This window comes from Lutjanus erythropterus, chromosome 18 (assembly GCF_056507025.1).
Source record: "Lutjanus erythropterus isolate fLutEry1 chromosome 18, fLutEry1.hap2, whole genome shotgun sequence".
In the NCBI taxonomy this organism is placed as follows: domain Eukaryota; kingdom Metazoa; phylum Chordata; class Actinopteri; order Lutjaniformes; family Lutjanidae; genus Lutjanus; species Lutjanus erythropterus.
The window spans coordinates 12,814,275-12,830,587 of record NC_139334.1 but is presented as its reverse complement, the minus strand read 5'-3'; the positions used below and the strand labels follow the sequence as shown (position 1 = coordinate 12,830,587).

Below are 16,313 nucleotides of genomic sequence, written 5' to 3'. Positions count from 1 at the left end.
GTTGAAATACTGACTTCGCTGACAACATTACTACAGCCAGCATGTTCTCCTTTGAAATGTCTATTCTCGGCTGGAACATCTATTTTTCTTTGCCCATTTCACATTTATTAAGTAAGAACAAAGGGAACACTTCGCACATCTATTAGATAAGACAGGTTCTCTTACTTCTCAGTGGTTTCTCATGAACAAATGAATGGTGAAGGTCTTGAAACTTCGCAAATAAATGATTTATTGCAAGTTAAACAGTGCACGGGAGTCCTCTTGCAATATTTATTAAATTAAAATGAATGCTGAATGTTTACGGAATGAGTTAGTCTGTTTATGAATTTTAAGGAATCGTTAATAATGTTTTCAGAAGTAGTAGATATTTGTAACGGTGAAATCGAGCAATATGTTAATGGAGACTGGCAGGAGCAGCTGGCTTTTGTTTTCAGGATAACAGGCTTAACTTGAAATTGACAGACAATTTGCAGTTATAAATAGCTGATCAACTTTTAGGACTCATCATTGCTTCTCGATAACATTGCACTCCTGCGCTCATGTATATCTTGTGTCCCTGCAGCCTGCAAATATCCTGCCTGAGCTGAGCTTCAAGGCTGAGGAGGAGGGAGTGTGAGAAACAACTCTCTGTAACCACAGATCATTTATTAAATAGGGATTCAATCTGTTTAATGTAGCGTCTGTGGCTTTAGCTCGCTATTTGGACTGCTGTACTCATTTCTGAACCCCAGGTTCTTACGTACCTCTCCTTTAAATATTTCTGTGAAGAAATATAGAAACAGGAGGCCTCTTTTTAACAGCAGTAATGTCTGGCAATGTTGACACGACATTTTTGCAGCTATTAAGAATTTTGCTAAAAAGTTACATGAAAAATTGTGATGCATGATAACATAAGCATATAATTGGTATTGTCCAATAAAGGTTTTAAAATGAAATATTGCATTTCTGCCAATATGTCAAGCTTATAACATGATACTTGCAATGATTTCTCAGCATCCTTCAACACCACAAATTTAATGCCCATCTTAAGAGCCATCATCCTGATCATTGCTACAAATTTGTGAAGAAAATAAGAAAAAGCTGTCAGCAGTTTTCTTATTTTGCTGAGTGAATATGAACATTTTGAAAAGCATTGTATTTTATATCTGCGTCTGCCGGTCGTTTATCTCGATGAGATGGGGCATAATAATATGTTAATGCCACAACAGGAGAGACGTCATATAATGTTCTCTGCAATTAGGTGGGAAAAAAATCTGTGCATATATTGACATCAGCAGCCAGGCAAAATCAGTTGGAAAATATCAAAATATTGGATACTGGCAAAATCCAGCATCGTGCAACCCTTAAAAATTTATTGCATTTAGATTTGGCTCACTGCATATTTATCATTTGTCATGTTCAACTTGCAAAAAACATCAGTATTACACTTCATGATATTCTGATATTAGAAAAACACCTCTGCTGTTTAGTTGGAAAATCTTATTTGTTGAAAAGTTAGATTACTTTCAAGATTTAATGTCACGGTATTAAATTGTGTTATGTCTTGTGGCCTACGTTATTTTTGTTGCTGCAATTATTTAATTTTTTTTTTTTTTTTTTGGTAATAAAAGTTCCAAAAAAGAAATGATCTTTTTATCTACAAGCAAATATTTGTGGAGAGCCTCAGATTGGGGATGTCCTGAGTCCCCTGAGCAGTTTTTGTTTATCTAAGAGATTCAGAGGCTCATCAGACCAGCTTGCTTTCATCAGACCATCTAAATTCAGACATACTTTTTCACACATTTCAGTGTGTTTAAAACACTGCTGTTCTTGGTTATTTGAGATTGTTATTTACAGAAGTCAAGTGCTTCTTCAGATTTCCATAATGTTACCAGGCAGCTCAGATTCACCTAAGGAACACAGGCTGCAGATCTGCCTAATCACCAGATGCCTGCTCCCTAATGCATAATGCATCAGACTGTTATTGCAAGTCTGCAGGGAAAACACAGCAGTGATTTACATTAATATTTCATCAAGCTACCGTGACATCAAAGTCTTAATGGAGGAGACCCTGAGCGTGTGTGTGTGTGTGTCTGTGTTTGAGTGTGCATGTGCATGTGTGTGTGTGTGTTATCTTAATGAAGTGGACCCTGGTGGCTGGTGCTTGGCCTCTATCGGGGTGTCAGGTGCAGAGGTGAAAATAATGTGTTAAGTTAGTTTAAACTCAAAGAACAGAGACACATTAACACGCAGGCTCATGAATAAAAGGTTTTAATAGAAAAGCAGCCGCTCTTTGAATCATAGAAGACGAAGGCTTTCGCAGGCGAACTGTCTGAAAGTATAAAAGCATAAAAATTGAACTTCTGGCTTGAAAGGAGTTTGCTGTTTGTATTTCATCCCTGGCTCTGTCCTTTCTTTTTCTATCCTTTTTTGTCTTCATCTGTAGTAGGTATTTAGGATAATATTTAGGGATGCCTATTTGAATGGTGATAATTATATAGCTCCTTTTAGGGATGCAACTAATGATTATTCTTATTATCAATTAATCTGCTGATTATTTTCACATTTAATCAATTAATCATTAACTCTATATAGAATGCAAAAAAAAAAATTCTCATCACAATTTCATTACCCAATGTCACATCTTCAAGTTGCTTCTCTTGTCCAACCAACTGTCCAAAACTCAACGATTCACAGCAAATCCTTACGTTTAAGAAGCTGGAACCAGCAAGTATGGGATATTTTTACTTGAAAAATGACTGAAGAGATTAATCAATCAATCAAATTATTTTTTTATCAACTAATGTTGACTGCAACTAATTGTTGCAGCTCTAATTCCTTTTAACATAAACCATTTTTGCTAAATACAATCATTTTTTGGCAGTGATCCCTGTAATTTAACTATGAAAAAAAGATGTGCTCTGAGAAAAGATATTTGAAGAAACAAACATTTCAATTTTTTTTTAGAATAGATTTTAGAAACAAATTATGAATAATGCCTATAAATAAAAACTCATCCCAACACAAATGTGAAAGATGTTAAACACATAACCTGTGTATCAAACATATCTATTTATCTGTAATGAGCAAAATTTGCTGCTGTCTTATTGTATTGGTCAGACCTGAGTAGGTTCTTAAGCTCCAGTCTTTTTAAAACCAACAATTGAAGTGTATTAAAGGAATAGTTAGATGTTTTTTGAGATACTTACTCACTTTCTAGTTGAGAGTTGGATGAGAAGATTGATGCCACTCTCCTATCTGTACGGCAAATGTGAAACTATACAGCCAAGTGACGGTTAGCTTATCTTAGCCCAAAGAAAAGAAGCTTGTTCAGAAAGATGACAGCTAGTCTGACTAATTTGTTATGGAAATTGTGCTCCAAACTATTTCTTGGCCAGGAGCAGTGACTTCCAGGTACCTTGGCTGGTTTCTGGGAAGGCAGACTTTGTTTGTCTTTGGACAAAACCAATGCTAGCTATTTCTCCCCTTTCCAGTCTTTATGCTAACATGAGAGTGCTGTTAATTTTCTTATCTTATGTTTGACAAAAAAGCAAATAAGTGTATTTCCCAAAATGTTGAACTATTCCCCTAAAATGAATATGTTCTTTCAGTTCATTATATGCCCTTATATATCAGTGTTGTGATGCTTTCTGCATCTCTGACCTGATGTCCGTGTGTTTCCTCAGATGACAGTGCGTCAGCAGCCAGCAGTATGGAGGTGACCGACCGCATCGCCTCCCTGGAGCAGAGGGTCCAGATGCAGGAGGATGAGATCCAGCTGCTGAAATCTGCTCTGGCCGATGTGGTCCGCCGGCTCAACGTGTCTGAGGAGCAGCAGGCCATGGGGTCACGCAGAGGACCCACCAAAGGTAACATACATAGAGGACATAAGCATCAAAGGTTTTTCACTTACTTCTTCTGGGATGTCATACAACAGGGTTATTTTTGGAGGGTTCCTTTTTCTCCTTTTTTCCACCTTATTCTGTCTCTTTCCTGCGGATACCTCTTTCAGATCCTTCCTCTGACTTGTTGTCAATCTCCTCTTCCTCTCCCTTCTGTCCTCGCTTCTCCTGGACTGTGTTGTGCTGTTAAACGTGTTGTGCGTCATGTGTATAGACCCTGCTTTGATGAGAAAGTCTCCCTCAGCAGACAGCAATGTTGGGAAGCCAGGTAGGCTGACTGTGGAGTCTGTCTGCACTAACCAGGCCTGGTGTTTACAAAAAGCACATTTCAGTCACTGCCTGCTGGTATTATGTTGTATGTAGTCTAATATATTAGTATTTCACTAGGAAACACATAGTTCCTGCACTGCCTGAGGTCAATGCACTATGATCTGTGAGTCAGAAGATGAAAATAGATTGATTGTTAACCAGGGGAACATTTGTGGCCACAGTATACACTCACACACACATTATTTTACTGTTTATGGGTCCAAGAACTCCTTGATCATTTTGAGTTGTTTTTGAGTGTTTACATCTGTGTATGCATACATCTGTTAAAGGACAGTTCACTCCTAACATTCTTGTGCCTATTAAAAACAAAAAATTGTTAATGTCATTTCTTTGTTTTATTCCTACTGAAAATTTCCCAAGTATAATGACATGATGTGACATGGACAAAATAAGAGGAACACTTGGCAGCGTAAGCAACTACAGCCTCAGCCCCAGAGGTTACAGTAACAGTGGAGTTTGAAATTTTGGGACATATGCTTGTTAGCTGTCTTGCTGAGAGTTAAGATGAGATGAGGACACCACTCTATTGTCTGTAAACTAAGATGAAGTCAAGTCGCAGCAACTGCTAAGCTTAGCTTAGCATTAAAACTGAAAACAGGGTGGAAGTAATAGACTGGCTCTGTCCATTACAAAGTCCTCTAACAGCACCTCTGAAGAAGACTATTAATAAGCTAACCAGACGCTGGCTGCATAGGGGGACCATATTTGCAACCCCACAAACCAGGACCCTTAATTGTATTACACATTCATGCACGTGCACAGTATGCATAACTATAGACTTTTTCCCCCCCAACAGGATGGGCATTGGCGTTTAGCATACTTAAAGAATGCACTTTTAAACACCACAGACGCCATCAATTCAGCTTTTTTGTTGCGGGGTCCTTTATGAAGAAAGGAGTAAGCCATGACGTCATGTCGCTGTATACCTGCAGGTTTACATTGAACAGACAGATATGAGATTGACACGGCTCTTCTCATTTAACCCTCTGCAAGAAAGTGAATAACCATATTTCCTGAAATTTCAAACTGTTCCTTTCAGTTAGAACTGAAACGGCGCCTCTCTGACACAATCTCAGCTTAGCCTCAACAGTCCAGAATTAAATTCAGCTATGAGACACATTTTCTCACAAGAAACAGGCAAAACTCTTGATTTACTTGTACTACTGCTCTCCCAAACTGATATCACTCAGCTGAATGCAGGATGTTCTCATCTGTTCTCTCATTAAAGTCATGAAATTCAGAGATGGAGGAAGCAAACCTAACAACAGGGAACCAGCACATCGTCACAGAATAAGAAAGCACTGAGCATCATGGATTGGTTTTGCTGTTTTTATTGTGTAACTAAACTGCATGTGTTGATTTTCAGCAGAGGTGTGTTTGATACGATCTGTGTCTCAGTTAGCCTCCTCACCCAAGAGGCTGATGAAGTCTGCATGTGAAATTAGCTGCACTTCATGCCTTTTTGTGAGCTCAAATGTGCATTTGAATGATGAAACAGAAACAGATTATGATTCTGAGCTGCTGCCAGTTCCAGTCTCCAGAGTGACTGTGGATGGATGAAGTTTCAGTTTGATTTGGGAGTTGCTGGAGGATGACTCAGACTCAGAGCTGCTTTCCCTTATTGTTCTCCACTTTATAGCTGGAAGGAGCCAACAGCCTGCCTTTCTATACTGAAGCACAATGATCTGCCTCACGGAGCTGAACCCATGCACACACACCGCATATGTACTCTGATGGACACACACACACAGACGCGCATTCATCTTCTTTAACATGCTAACAAAATTACAACCTCAGTTTTCCTCCTGCTGTGTAATTACTACACGAAAGATAGCAGAGCAAAATGTGTGTGTGGGCCTGAGCGTGCATGCATGTGTGTGTGTTTGCCTGAGTGTGTGTGTCTGTTGGATGAACAGGGTCTATTAAATATTTATCACTGCAGATAAAGCTCCAGCTTGGATTTGTTATTCTGGGCTTTCCTGACTGGCGTGTGTGTGTGTGTGTGTGTGTGTGTGTGTGTGTGTGTGTGTGTGTGTGTGTGTGTGTGTGTGTGTGTGTGTGTGCATGACCCTTTTGTTTTGTCAAACCACCTCCTGCACATGATTTGTAAACATGTATCATATGTATGGAAAAGTGACTGAAAAAAAAACATAAAGATAAGCTAATGTATTTGAATACATCTAAGATTATATGAATCTCACGTGCTGCCTCTACTTTATCTGTGACGTTATTGTACTGCAATTATTTCATGTGTCTTTGAGACCTCATTGAAGGGCACAATACAGAGGGAGAGTTTTGTATGTGTGGTGCTTAAGGCTGCAATAATAATTGGTAGATTAAAATTACCAAGTGTTACTGTTCAAATCAAGTATTAATTGCCATTATTATTACGTTAACCGACAACAAACACAGAGAGTGGACAGTGACATATTACACATATTTCATGGAAGAAGGTGGGCAACGCAAAGATTATAGGAGAAAATAAAACTTAAGTGGGCTAATAGTTTTACTTTAAGTATTCTTGAGAGAGTGGATGGTTTTAAAGTAACAGTCCTGAAGATTTATTTGGCATCTAGATCTCTCTTATGTAAGTTTCATCTTGGATCTATAATATATTTTGAACTATATGAACTAAAAGAGTCTGTTTGCTAGAGTAACACACTAATATAGCTTCATGACTGGCCACTAATGGGACTTGCCCTTTAGCTGAATGGATACTGCAGCTGACTGTGTTACTGTGTTTTTTGTCCTTTGGCTCTTCAGGGTGAGCTCTAACCAAGCTCGGATGTTACACTAGTCAAGGGTGAATAAAACAAACCTGTTAAAAATTAACAAATCACCTGCTGCGCCTGTGATTTCTCCGGGACTATCACCACAGACACCCAGTTCATAGTGAATGGAAGTGATATCATCAGTGGGCCATAGCCTCAGTCACCATTGTGTTACTTCATTCAGCAAAAAAATAGTGAATTAAAAGACATTTGTTTGTATGGAAATCTTCAAGACTGTTACTATAACTAAAAATGTCTCTGTATATGATAAATGTGGTATTTATAGCCGTGCCACTTCATTTAAAATGTTACTTTTTCCATCACAATACTCAATAAATGTTGAGTTCTTCTGGATCAAAATTGCCAATTGAGCATTATGCCTGATTTGCTGCTCAGAACTGAATATCAACATTATATCTGACTGTCCCTGCATTCATTCATGTCTGAATGATTTTCACCATTACACACAGCACTCTGAGCATATGTGCTGCTAATACTGACTGAAATAAACAACAGATGACCTGCAGGGACAGTGGGAGCTCTGTAGAAAGATGTATAAACAGAAAGTGATGTCCATAAACCTGTTAAACCACTGCATGCTGGGAGGCGTTCCACTACCCCTACCCTCCTGGGACACCACACTGTGTTTAAAGACAGTTTTATAAAGCTTTTATCTCATTTTACTAATTATTAAGATAACATTATACACAGTGGAAATGCAATTTCTCTGACAAGCATTCTGTAACTTCTCACTCTCTCATGTTAGTATAATAACGCCACAGCAAGTCTTACATCCCTCTTTTTTCTGAACACACTCTGTTGGTGTTCTTTTTCTTCCAGCCAGGCCAATGATTGCCACCCTGCCGTTGCGGCCAACAGTAAACAACGGAACCATCCTACCAAAGAAAGGCAGCGGGACTCTGCCCTCCCCATCTGGATCTGGATCCAGGAAGGACACCAGCACACAAGCCAACAAGAGGTATCTACTGCATTATTCCAATTATTCACGTTGCTTCACAGGAGATATACATGTAGGTACAGCTCTAAGTCAAATGTTTCCTGCCAAAGCTCTGTGCCTTTTTAACACTCTTGTAAACGTGTTAAATCCAGATATAAGCTATGTGTAGACCAGTTGTGAGTCCTTGCATGTATCACGTCTTTCTGTCTGACATTTCGTTTGTCTCGAGACATTTTTTTGGTCATTGTCTGTCTGTGGCAGGACAGATAATTCCAGCCATAAAATGTCACGTTTCTGGCTTTTTATCAGCCAAAGCGACTGACATTAAACAAGGCAGATAAACAGAGAAACAGTGTCGTCATCACCATCCGTTTCTGCTTCTCTGTTGTGTGTGTGTGTGTGTGTGTGTGTGTGTTTATACATGCATGTGTAGCACAGGTTATCAGTCTTATGTGTCAAGGGAACAATAGTCTTTTCCCATCTCTGGATAACATTACCATAATCAGATGAAGCTTAACAGACAGCACAGAGTTGCTTCAGTCCAAACAGCTGTGGACTCGCCTGTGGTGTTGTTTCTTTGATTTTCCGTGTGTGTACTCTTAGTTCTGCTTCAGGGATGTTTTCTGATACTGAGAGTCGATACTTTTAAGGCTTGCTGACTTTCACCTAGAGGTTTATTGCAGAGTACAGGAAAGAGATGGTTCTGCAGATTGAAATGGAACCATGAGGATGTTTGATAGGAACAACCCCCCCCCCCCCCCCCCAAACACAAAGTAATACAGGAAATGTGATTTGGTCTTTGAGTGTCTCCTTGTTCCTGGAGTTTGCTCATATCAACCTTAGCTGACTTTCTACGTCCGGATCTCTTGATTTTGAGGAATTTGACTTTTCAATTACTTCTTTGGAACTTTATCAACCATGAGTAGTTTTTTTTTTTTGCTTGGATACAGTGCTGTGGCCAGGATTTTAGATATACCAAAGTCATGAACTCAAGTTCCCATAATTCAGCCCCTCCAGGATTGAAGTTCTCTGAATTTCTGCACAATACAACTTTCTTTAAACTTTCCATCCAGAGGTTTTAGTGCTGTTTCAAAGCCTTATCTACAATGGCCAGAAGAAATTCTAGTACACAAATACTGCTTTCTTCACTATTTTATGTAATTTTTGGCCTTTAAGTTGATGGATTTAAATTAAAAAAAGAATCTGGAATGAGCCAACAAAATACCCATTCTCTATAAGCTTTTAATTCATTCCATGTTGTTCTTAAATCCCTGAAATTCCAAGAAAAAAATACAAGTGTCTGTTTGGCTATAAATGAAGCTAATTAATTACTTTTCTTGCTAAATGGTGGGTTTAAGGCCAGACACAGCAGGCACAAAACATTGTTTTTTCATGCACTGGTCAATTTTGAGATTTTGGGCCCTTTTTCTTCCAAAAAGTGTAGAGACATCATCTTGACATTAAGTCGCCTTTTCTGTAAAATCCACAATTTACTTTAAATAAATATTCCTGTTTTTAACTCGTCAGGATTTCATTGCTGTTAGATGATTTAATTTGAGTGACTACAGTCGTCTCCTCTGTTTATCTTTGTGGTGTCTTTCTTTCCCATCTGTCCTGTCTCACATGTTATCACTCTCCTGTATTGTCTCTCTGTGATAACATGTTTCAGCCTATGATGTTATATCCTGTTAATGTCCTGTCCACCTACAATCTGATGTCCTGCCAATCTGTCCACTTTGTCCTCTCTGTCTCGCTCTACCAGAATCCTTTACCTGCCCCTCAGGTGAGAGGAAGTTACAGTTTACTGGTCACTATATAACATCATGGACACGTCACAGCTCTGTTGCATGCTGCTAATAAACATGATATTAAATGATAACTGTGACTTTTCCTTTCACCATTTGCATCATTACTGACACTGTTTGTTGTTTGAATTGTCATTTTTTGGGGGTTTGTGTTGTTTACTGTCTGTCTGGGATTAGTCTAAACTGCAGATTGGTCACAATCCCATCAGTGTTGGCACACACACAACAGCCTCCCTTCCCCAATGCCCTGTGGCCCAATTACTATGATTCCTCATGGGATAACGCAGCAAACAACAGTTTCTGTCACTGTCTATTCTATTCTGCTCTTTACTGAACAAACATGCCCAGGCCCTCCAGAAGGGATAACGGCCACCGGCCAGTTTTAGGGTTTGAATAGACTTTTCTCCCATAGGGTGGATTAGGTGACTGGGCCTACTGGCCGTTGGACTGCTGATGGAGCCTTTTCATTGTTGTGAATAGGCAGGCTGTCTGCACCATCAATATGCAGATTTACACAGGTCTGTATTGTAGTTAACTAAAACTAAACTAAAACTAAGCGTAGTTAACTGAAATAAAAATTAAAACTAGACTTTAGAGCAAACAAAAACTAAATTAAACAATATAGTGTGCATAAAAAAACTAAATTTAAATAAAATAAATATACAGGAAAGTCTTCATCTGACAGCGTGGTCAAATTTGTCAGCACAAAAAGCATGGGGAGACATTTGTGCATATGTTTATGGAGACTGGGATATCTACATGACTGAGAGTCAACGGCCTTCACAACATGTTTGTATTGTAATATCTATTCTCAACCCCTGACAATAACCCCCATATTATGATTTATATAAACTAAGACTAATATTGAAACTAATAAAAAACTAAACAATTAAAATTATCAGGATGATTAGGAAGAAGGAATTGTTCGAGAGTTGTCTACCATGAAAAAGTACATTCTTATTGTCATGTTGAAGTGTTGGTAAATTATGAAAACATTTTCTTGCATCATGGCTGTGTTTTACAAACAATAAAAACTAAACTGAAACAAGCATGGGAGGAGTCAGAACAAAAATAATAAAACTGGTATTCAAGGATTATGTCTTTAATGATGACGGTAGGAAGAGAACAGCAGTATGCAGTCTGCAGCTCAAAAATTGTGCTCATGCATTTCACTCCCAAGTGCAACTCCCATGATCCCACTCTTCATTATTGTTCATTTCTGAGGCTTGTTATTGATGCCACAAAATGTCAGATATCAGTCAGATTTATAAGGTGTTCACAGGCTGCAACAGTTTTTTTTTGTTAATGTTGAAAATAAAACTTGACTGTTTTAACTGAGTTAGATGTGGAAACTGGGGCAGATCATCAGAATTTCATATGACTCGACTTTACTTGCTTGACTCTCACCACGGTAACCTGGGACTTGCTTGAGACTTGAAAGTTGTGACTTGAGACTTGTGTGTGTCTTATTCCCACCTCTGCAACAAACATCCACATTTTTTATTTTGCTTTTGCTTTGGCGCAAGCTCTCTCTCACACTGTTATAAAGAGTTTAAAAAAAAACATGAGGCTGGTCTGAGCTGAATCATGAAATAAATACATCTTCCCTGTACGTGCTTTCAGAAGCTATTTCCTGGATGAAAACTTAACCAGAGGGCATTTTTAGAAAAGCAGCGTCAGGTAGTTTTATGACCTATTTCTTATGCTTCCCCCCCCTCCCCTCTCCCTTGTCTCTCTTTGCCTCTGTCCACCTTCCTCCTCACCACAGCACTGTGAGGAGAGCCAACTCAAACGAACATGTGGGAACTCTGACGCGGAAAGATTCAGGCGACTCCAAGGGCAACCGAACTCGTGCCGGATCCACCGGCAGCAACTCCAGCGGCAAAAGAAGTGACAGGTAACATCATATTAAAATCAGCTTTTACCATTTACTGTTCTCACACATTCATCCTCAGACGCTTTCTGACCACACATTACAGGAGGCTCTTTGTTTTGATTAGATTTATCCACCAGAAAACACACTGATATCCTCATAAAGCACTTTCAAATGAATCTGGAGGCAGGATGGTGAATGACAGCTGTCTGTTTACTCATTTACTTTGCAGCAAACAGAGGGATCCAGTGTTCAATGCAGGTAAGAACTAGAGGCTCTTTTATGGCTCTGCAGCCTGACAGCTGTGATAGATTCATGCTCTGACACAACCCACTGAGAGCCATTACACACCAGGCACTCAGCGGCTCCCTGTGTCAGTTAAAGGTCAATGCATTTATAAAGGAATCCTTTCAAAATAAATAACATTTATGTGTTGTATATCCCCAAAACAAGACAGAAATTTATGTTCACTATAGTTTGAGTCGGTGCCTTGAACTGTTTTCTGCACACAGAGGACCACTGAGAGCTTGTCTCTACATGTTGTTGTGTCTTAAACATCAGTGTCAAACATTCGTCCTTTCCATGATCCATTCCTCCGCAAATAACCACTTCATCCATTACTACATCTTCACATCCAAACTTCCACTCATCTTTTCTTTTTAATAAGCTCTTTCTGTGTTGTTTAAATCAAACTTTGGTTAATTTAAGGTTTGGGTCTCCTGTCATTGTGGCCATACTGACTATTCAACACATCCTCTGTTGTGAAAGATTGAGGAAATGTGAAGTCCAACGAAAAAGTGCCTCCAAAAGCTTTACAAACCTTCACCTGCCATTAAAATGGGATCTGTATCCAAACACGTTACCCAGATAATAAACAATCTGATCCTGCCGTTGTTTTTACACCCGATATTTTTTATGTATTCTCGTTATTGTCATTAAGATCAGATCTCTGTCCTCCTCCTTTAAAAATCAGAGAGATTTGTGAGTTGTTGAATTAGGGGAAACTTTACAAACTTTGTGACAAGCTGTCTACGACATTATATGTTCCCACTTGTAAATTCATCGAATATAATATACTTAATTATCCCTTTCTTTGTATGAAACGTATTTTGTCAGTTTGTGCCGGTATGGAGGCTGCTCTGTGACTAGATAAATTTTGCCTTGTTACCAGCAGATCAGCTGCAAAGATAAGTACAGCGCACACCACCGCACACAGTTATTGCTTACTGTATATCATTCATGTCCCACCCGTATTTGATTTTTCATGTAGTTCTATTGAACAACTCATCTTTTGGTGCTCTTATAGCACAGAAGAGACGAATAAGCAGCAATTAGAGTTGTGCCTTTTTCAGCCTTCTCATCAGCTTGCTCTCTAAATTTGAACAACCTATATTTTGTTTTAGCTAAAAACAAATATCTGTACATTTCGTTGTACGGATTGCATTTAAGATCCAAACCCAATGTGAGCCATATTGTATTTACACCTTGCATCAATATGCATCTTTCCATGTGTTATCATCCTTATCTGCTATCTGCTAATACCAGGTGTAAATGCGTTTCTCAGGCCAACTGAAACACAGAATGGCTTAGCTATTGTACCTGCAAAGGGATCTACTGTACTACAGCAAATTTACAGCTGTTCAAACTAGCCTAAGAAATCTTGAAAATGACTTATGTAAAACTTTTGGAAAACTTTTTGAAGCGTTTAAACACATTCTTTTTTTGGAGTCCACATTTCTTTGAATCTCTATGACAAATGAGGGGAGTGCAAAATTAGTATCATCCACAGTCATTATGGTTGTAATAATGAGAATAAGACCCAAGCTGAGAAATACTATAATTTTCTTTTAAGTTGTGATACCTGTCTTTATCTGAGCACTGCACTTTGCAATAATAGCCTTGGCTGATGATTACTTTTATTCTTTGGGCAGATTTTTAAAATAATTTCAGTAGTTTGTGTGTTCATTGTAGGCTAGGAAACACACAAAGGAGAGAACTAAGACCTAAAAAAGCTCAGGATGAGCCTCCCACTATTTTTCCACAATTCTGCACAAGACAAGCCATGTCACAGTTTATTCTTTACACAAAAAGCAGGAAACACACAAGACAATAGGAGTGAATATGAAATTTTAATGAGCATTGATCAGAGTTTCCATCTCCAGCATGCTACTGATTTTGTGTAAATTAGACAGCTGTTTTTGACTTGATTTACACACCTGGCTTCAGCTTTCTTCATTGTAGTTTGTATCTCAGCAAACTACCTTTAATATTTTTTAGCTAGATGTCCAGTTATAGCAAACATGATCCAAACATAAAACAGACAAATGTTACCTTTGTATATTTACAAGACATCAGATTAGGAGGTAGAGACACAGTCAGAATCCCCATTAATAAATCACATATCATCATGTGACTGTGAAAGTCCAGCCTGTTAATGCTCTTTAATTATCTCTAAGGTTGATGCTGACTGTTAGGAGACATGAGCCACAGGGTTAATTATCACCTCTGTTCACCACTTATTGGACATTTGAATTAATTACAGACAGATAATCTCCTGCAAATCGGCACTATCGGTGGACATAAACTGCCACTGGGTGACAATTTACCAATACAGATGATAATTGCAACAGTAAATTCTGCCAATATGATGCTTATCTGCAATACGTGACATGATTACGTGCAAAGCTGTTCAATTGATACAAGAAAATGTGCTGCAAGTGCAAGCATGTGTTTAGTTTTCTTACTTTCACGGGATAAAAACAGTTAGAAATAACTGCTGATTTAAAAAGGAAATGCTAGAAAAAAATAACTGCATTTTTTTTCTCTGTTGATGTTGATGAAAAGGCTAATAAATCAAATCAGACGCCACAAAAGAGCAGAGGGTGGGACACCACCAGGAAATGAGCAGTGATACATTTAAACCATTAAGGACAGAAGCTGATGTTCATTAGCAGCAGAAAACAGGAAGTGTACCCATATTAGGACAGAGCAGGCAGTGAGGAAGCCATGCCACGCCTCACCTGCTGCTTGTGTCTCTCTCTGTGACCTTTACAAGGGATGCGACGTGTGACCCACTGCAAAGGTAGGCTCCCCCAACCCCTCCCATCCCTCAAAGCCCCCGGCCTACACAGCTCTCTGGACACTGCAGATGATTTGTTTTGATCTCATTCAAAGGGTAAAACCAGGACTATTATTCTGACATTTTAAATCATATACTTTTCTTTCCTAAATATTAAAATTTACAGTTTCCCATTGGTGCAGTGATCAGGGAGTTGTCCAAACAGGGGCAGGGGTGGGTTGACAAAGCGTGTGTGTGTGAGAGAGTTACCTTACCTTTGTTTTTAGACTAACACACACACATCCTCGCTAACCTCCACTGAGCGCTGCGTCAGAGTGCGATTGCAGTGTTTACAGTTCACTCATGTGTCAACACACTTGTTGTTCAACTGCGGATGAAGCTGCTGCTTCACCCAAACCTGTGTGTTCGCTCACAGCCTCACTTTCGCTCGTAGGCATTTAGTCTCTGTCACCATAGTAACAACACAAAGATTTCTGACAATCGCTTCCTCGCAGTCGCTTTGAGTTTCTCTGCGAACATTTAAATCCTCTTTTTTCTGAAATTCCTCGCTGCAGTTGAGAGCGAGTAGATTTTGCCGCTGCTTTTATTATCCTCCGGCCTTCAAAATGAATATTTGCATTACAAACACATTCAGTCTCTTTTTTGGGGTAGTTCCTATTGAAGTCTGTTTGATTTTACTGCTTGTAGTTTTCTCACATGGCCCGAAGTGTCGTCTGTTTGTGTGTAGTTTCCCTTCAGCAAAGAATTCACAAAGCTGCCAAAGCTGTCCTTAAATAAAGACTGGAGTTAAAGCTCATTTCCTCACAGATATATTGCTGTTTATCCAGTCTTGGTGCAGAATAATTCATCATTTAAACAACCAGTTTTACATTTGAAAGCATCTCGACCAGTGGTTCCTAACTCCTTAAAAGTAGCAGAAACTTGTGTCCTGTCATCACAGTGAGCAGTACACATGTTATGAGCAGTTTAATCAAAGGGAGGTTTTCAACACGAAACCTCTCAGTCTTTCTCATCTGAACAATTATCAGAGGCCTGATGAAGTAAAACTCTAACACGAAATTTGAAGGAGTGTGCATAAGCCATTAAACTGTCATAAACATGCCATTACACCTGTCATGAACATCAAGGAGTCTTTATGAATGTCTGTCAAGTGCCCTTCACTCAATTATTCCATTTTTGCAAATGCAAAGTTGAAAATGTCTTTGCTATGGCAACTTGACATTATTTTTTTAAATTAATTGGGCTTGTGACATCATTATAAGTCCAAATGGTCCAAATGGTAACACTTAAGTTGAAGTCCAGGAAATTATACATGACATTGCTATAAAAGCAATGACAATGTCACAAAATGTAATAACATCTTTATGACAAGTTCAAAATGTACCATTGTACTTTAGGTTAAGGAAAACATTCATGACACACTTATAATGGTCTCATGGTGGCCGGTGTCAAAACCAACCACATATGACAGTATAATGTAATGTTATAACATAAAGCTGAACAGTTTCTTTAAGTGTGATAATGTCAAGTTGTCATGACGAAGACATTTACAGGTTATGTTGTCTTGGTTAATGTTGTCACAGCAAAGACATCTCAAATAACCTCAACTTTGCATT

At 38.8% G+C, this 16,313-nt stretch overlaps 1 protein-coding gene across 6 annotated transcripts in view; it reads left to right on the top strand.

The window, feature by feature from the left end:
- eml1 (EMAP like 1) overlaps window positions 1-16,313 on the top strand; it is a 73,619-nt gene that overhangs the window by 43,197 nt on the left and 14,109 nt on the right. For 3 of the 6 annotated variants that reach the window (XM_084741754.1, XM_084741752.1, XM_084741751.1), the window contains exons 2-7: window positions 3,666-3,848; window positions 4,096-4,149; window positions 7,823-7,961; window positions 11,514-11,642; window positions 11,851-11,879; window positions 14,674-14,700. In XM_084741754.1, coding sequence (XP_084597880.1) covers window positions 3,666-3,848; window positions 4,096-4,149; window positions 7,823-7,961; window positions 11,514-11,642; window positions 11,851-11,879; window positions 14,674-14,700 — 561 coding nt within the window. The remainder of the gene's footprint in view (window positions 1-3,665; window positions 3,849-4,095; window positions 4,150-7,822; window positions 7,962-11,513; window positions 11,643-11,850; window positions 11,880-14,673; window positions 14,701-16,313) is intronic. The other 3 variants (XM_084741753.1, XM_084741756.1, XM_084741757.1) reach the window with 3 other exon arrangements.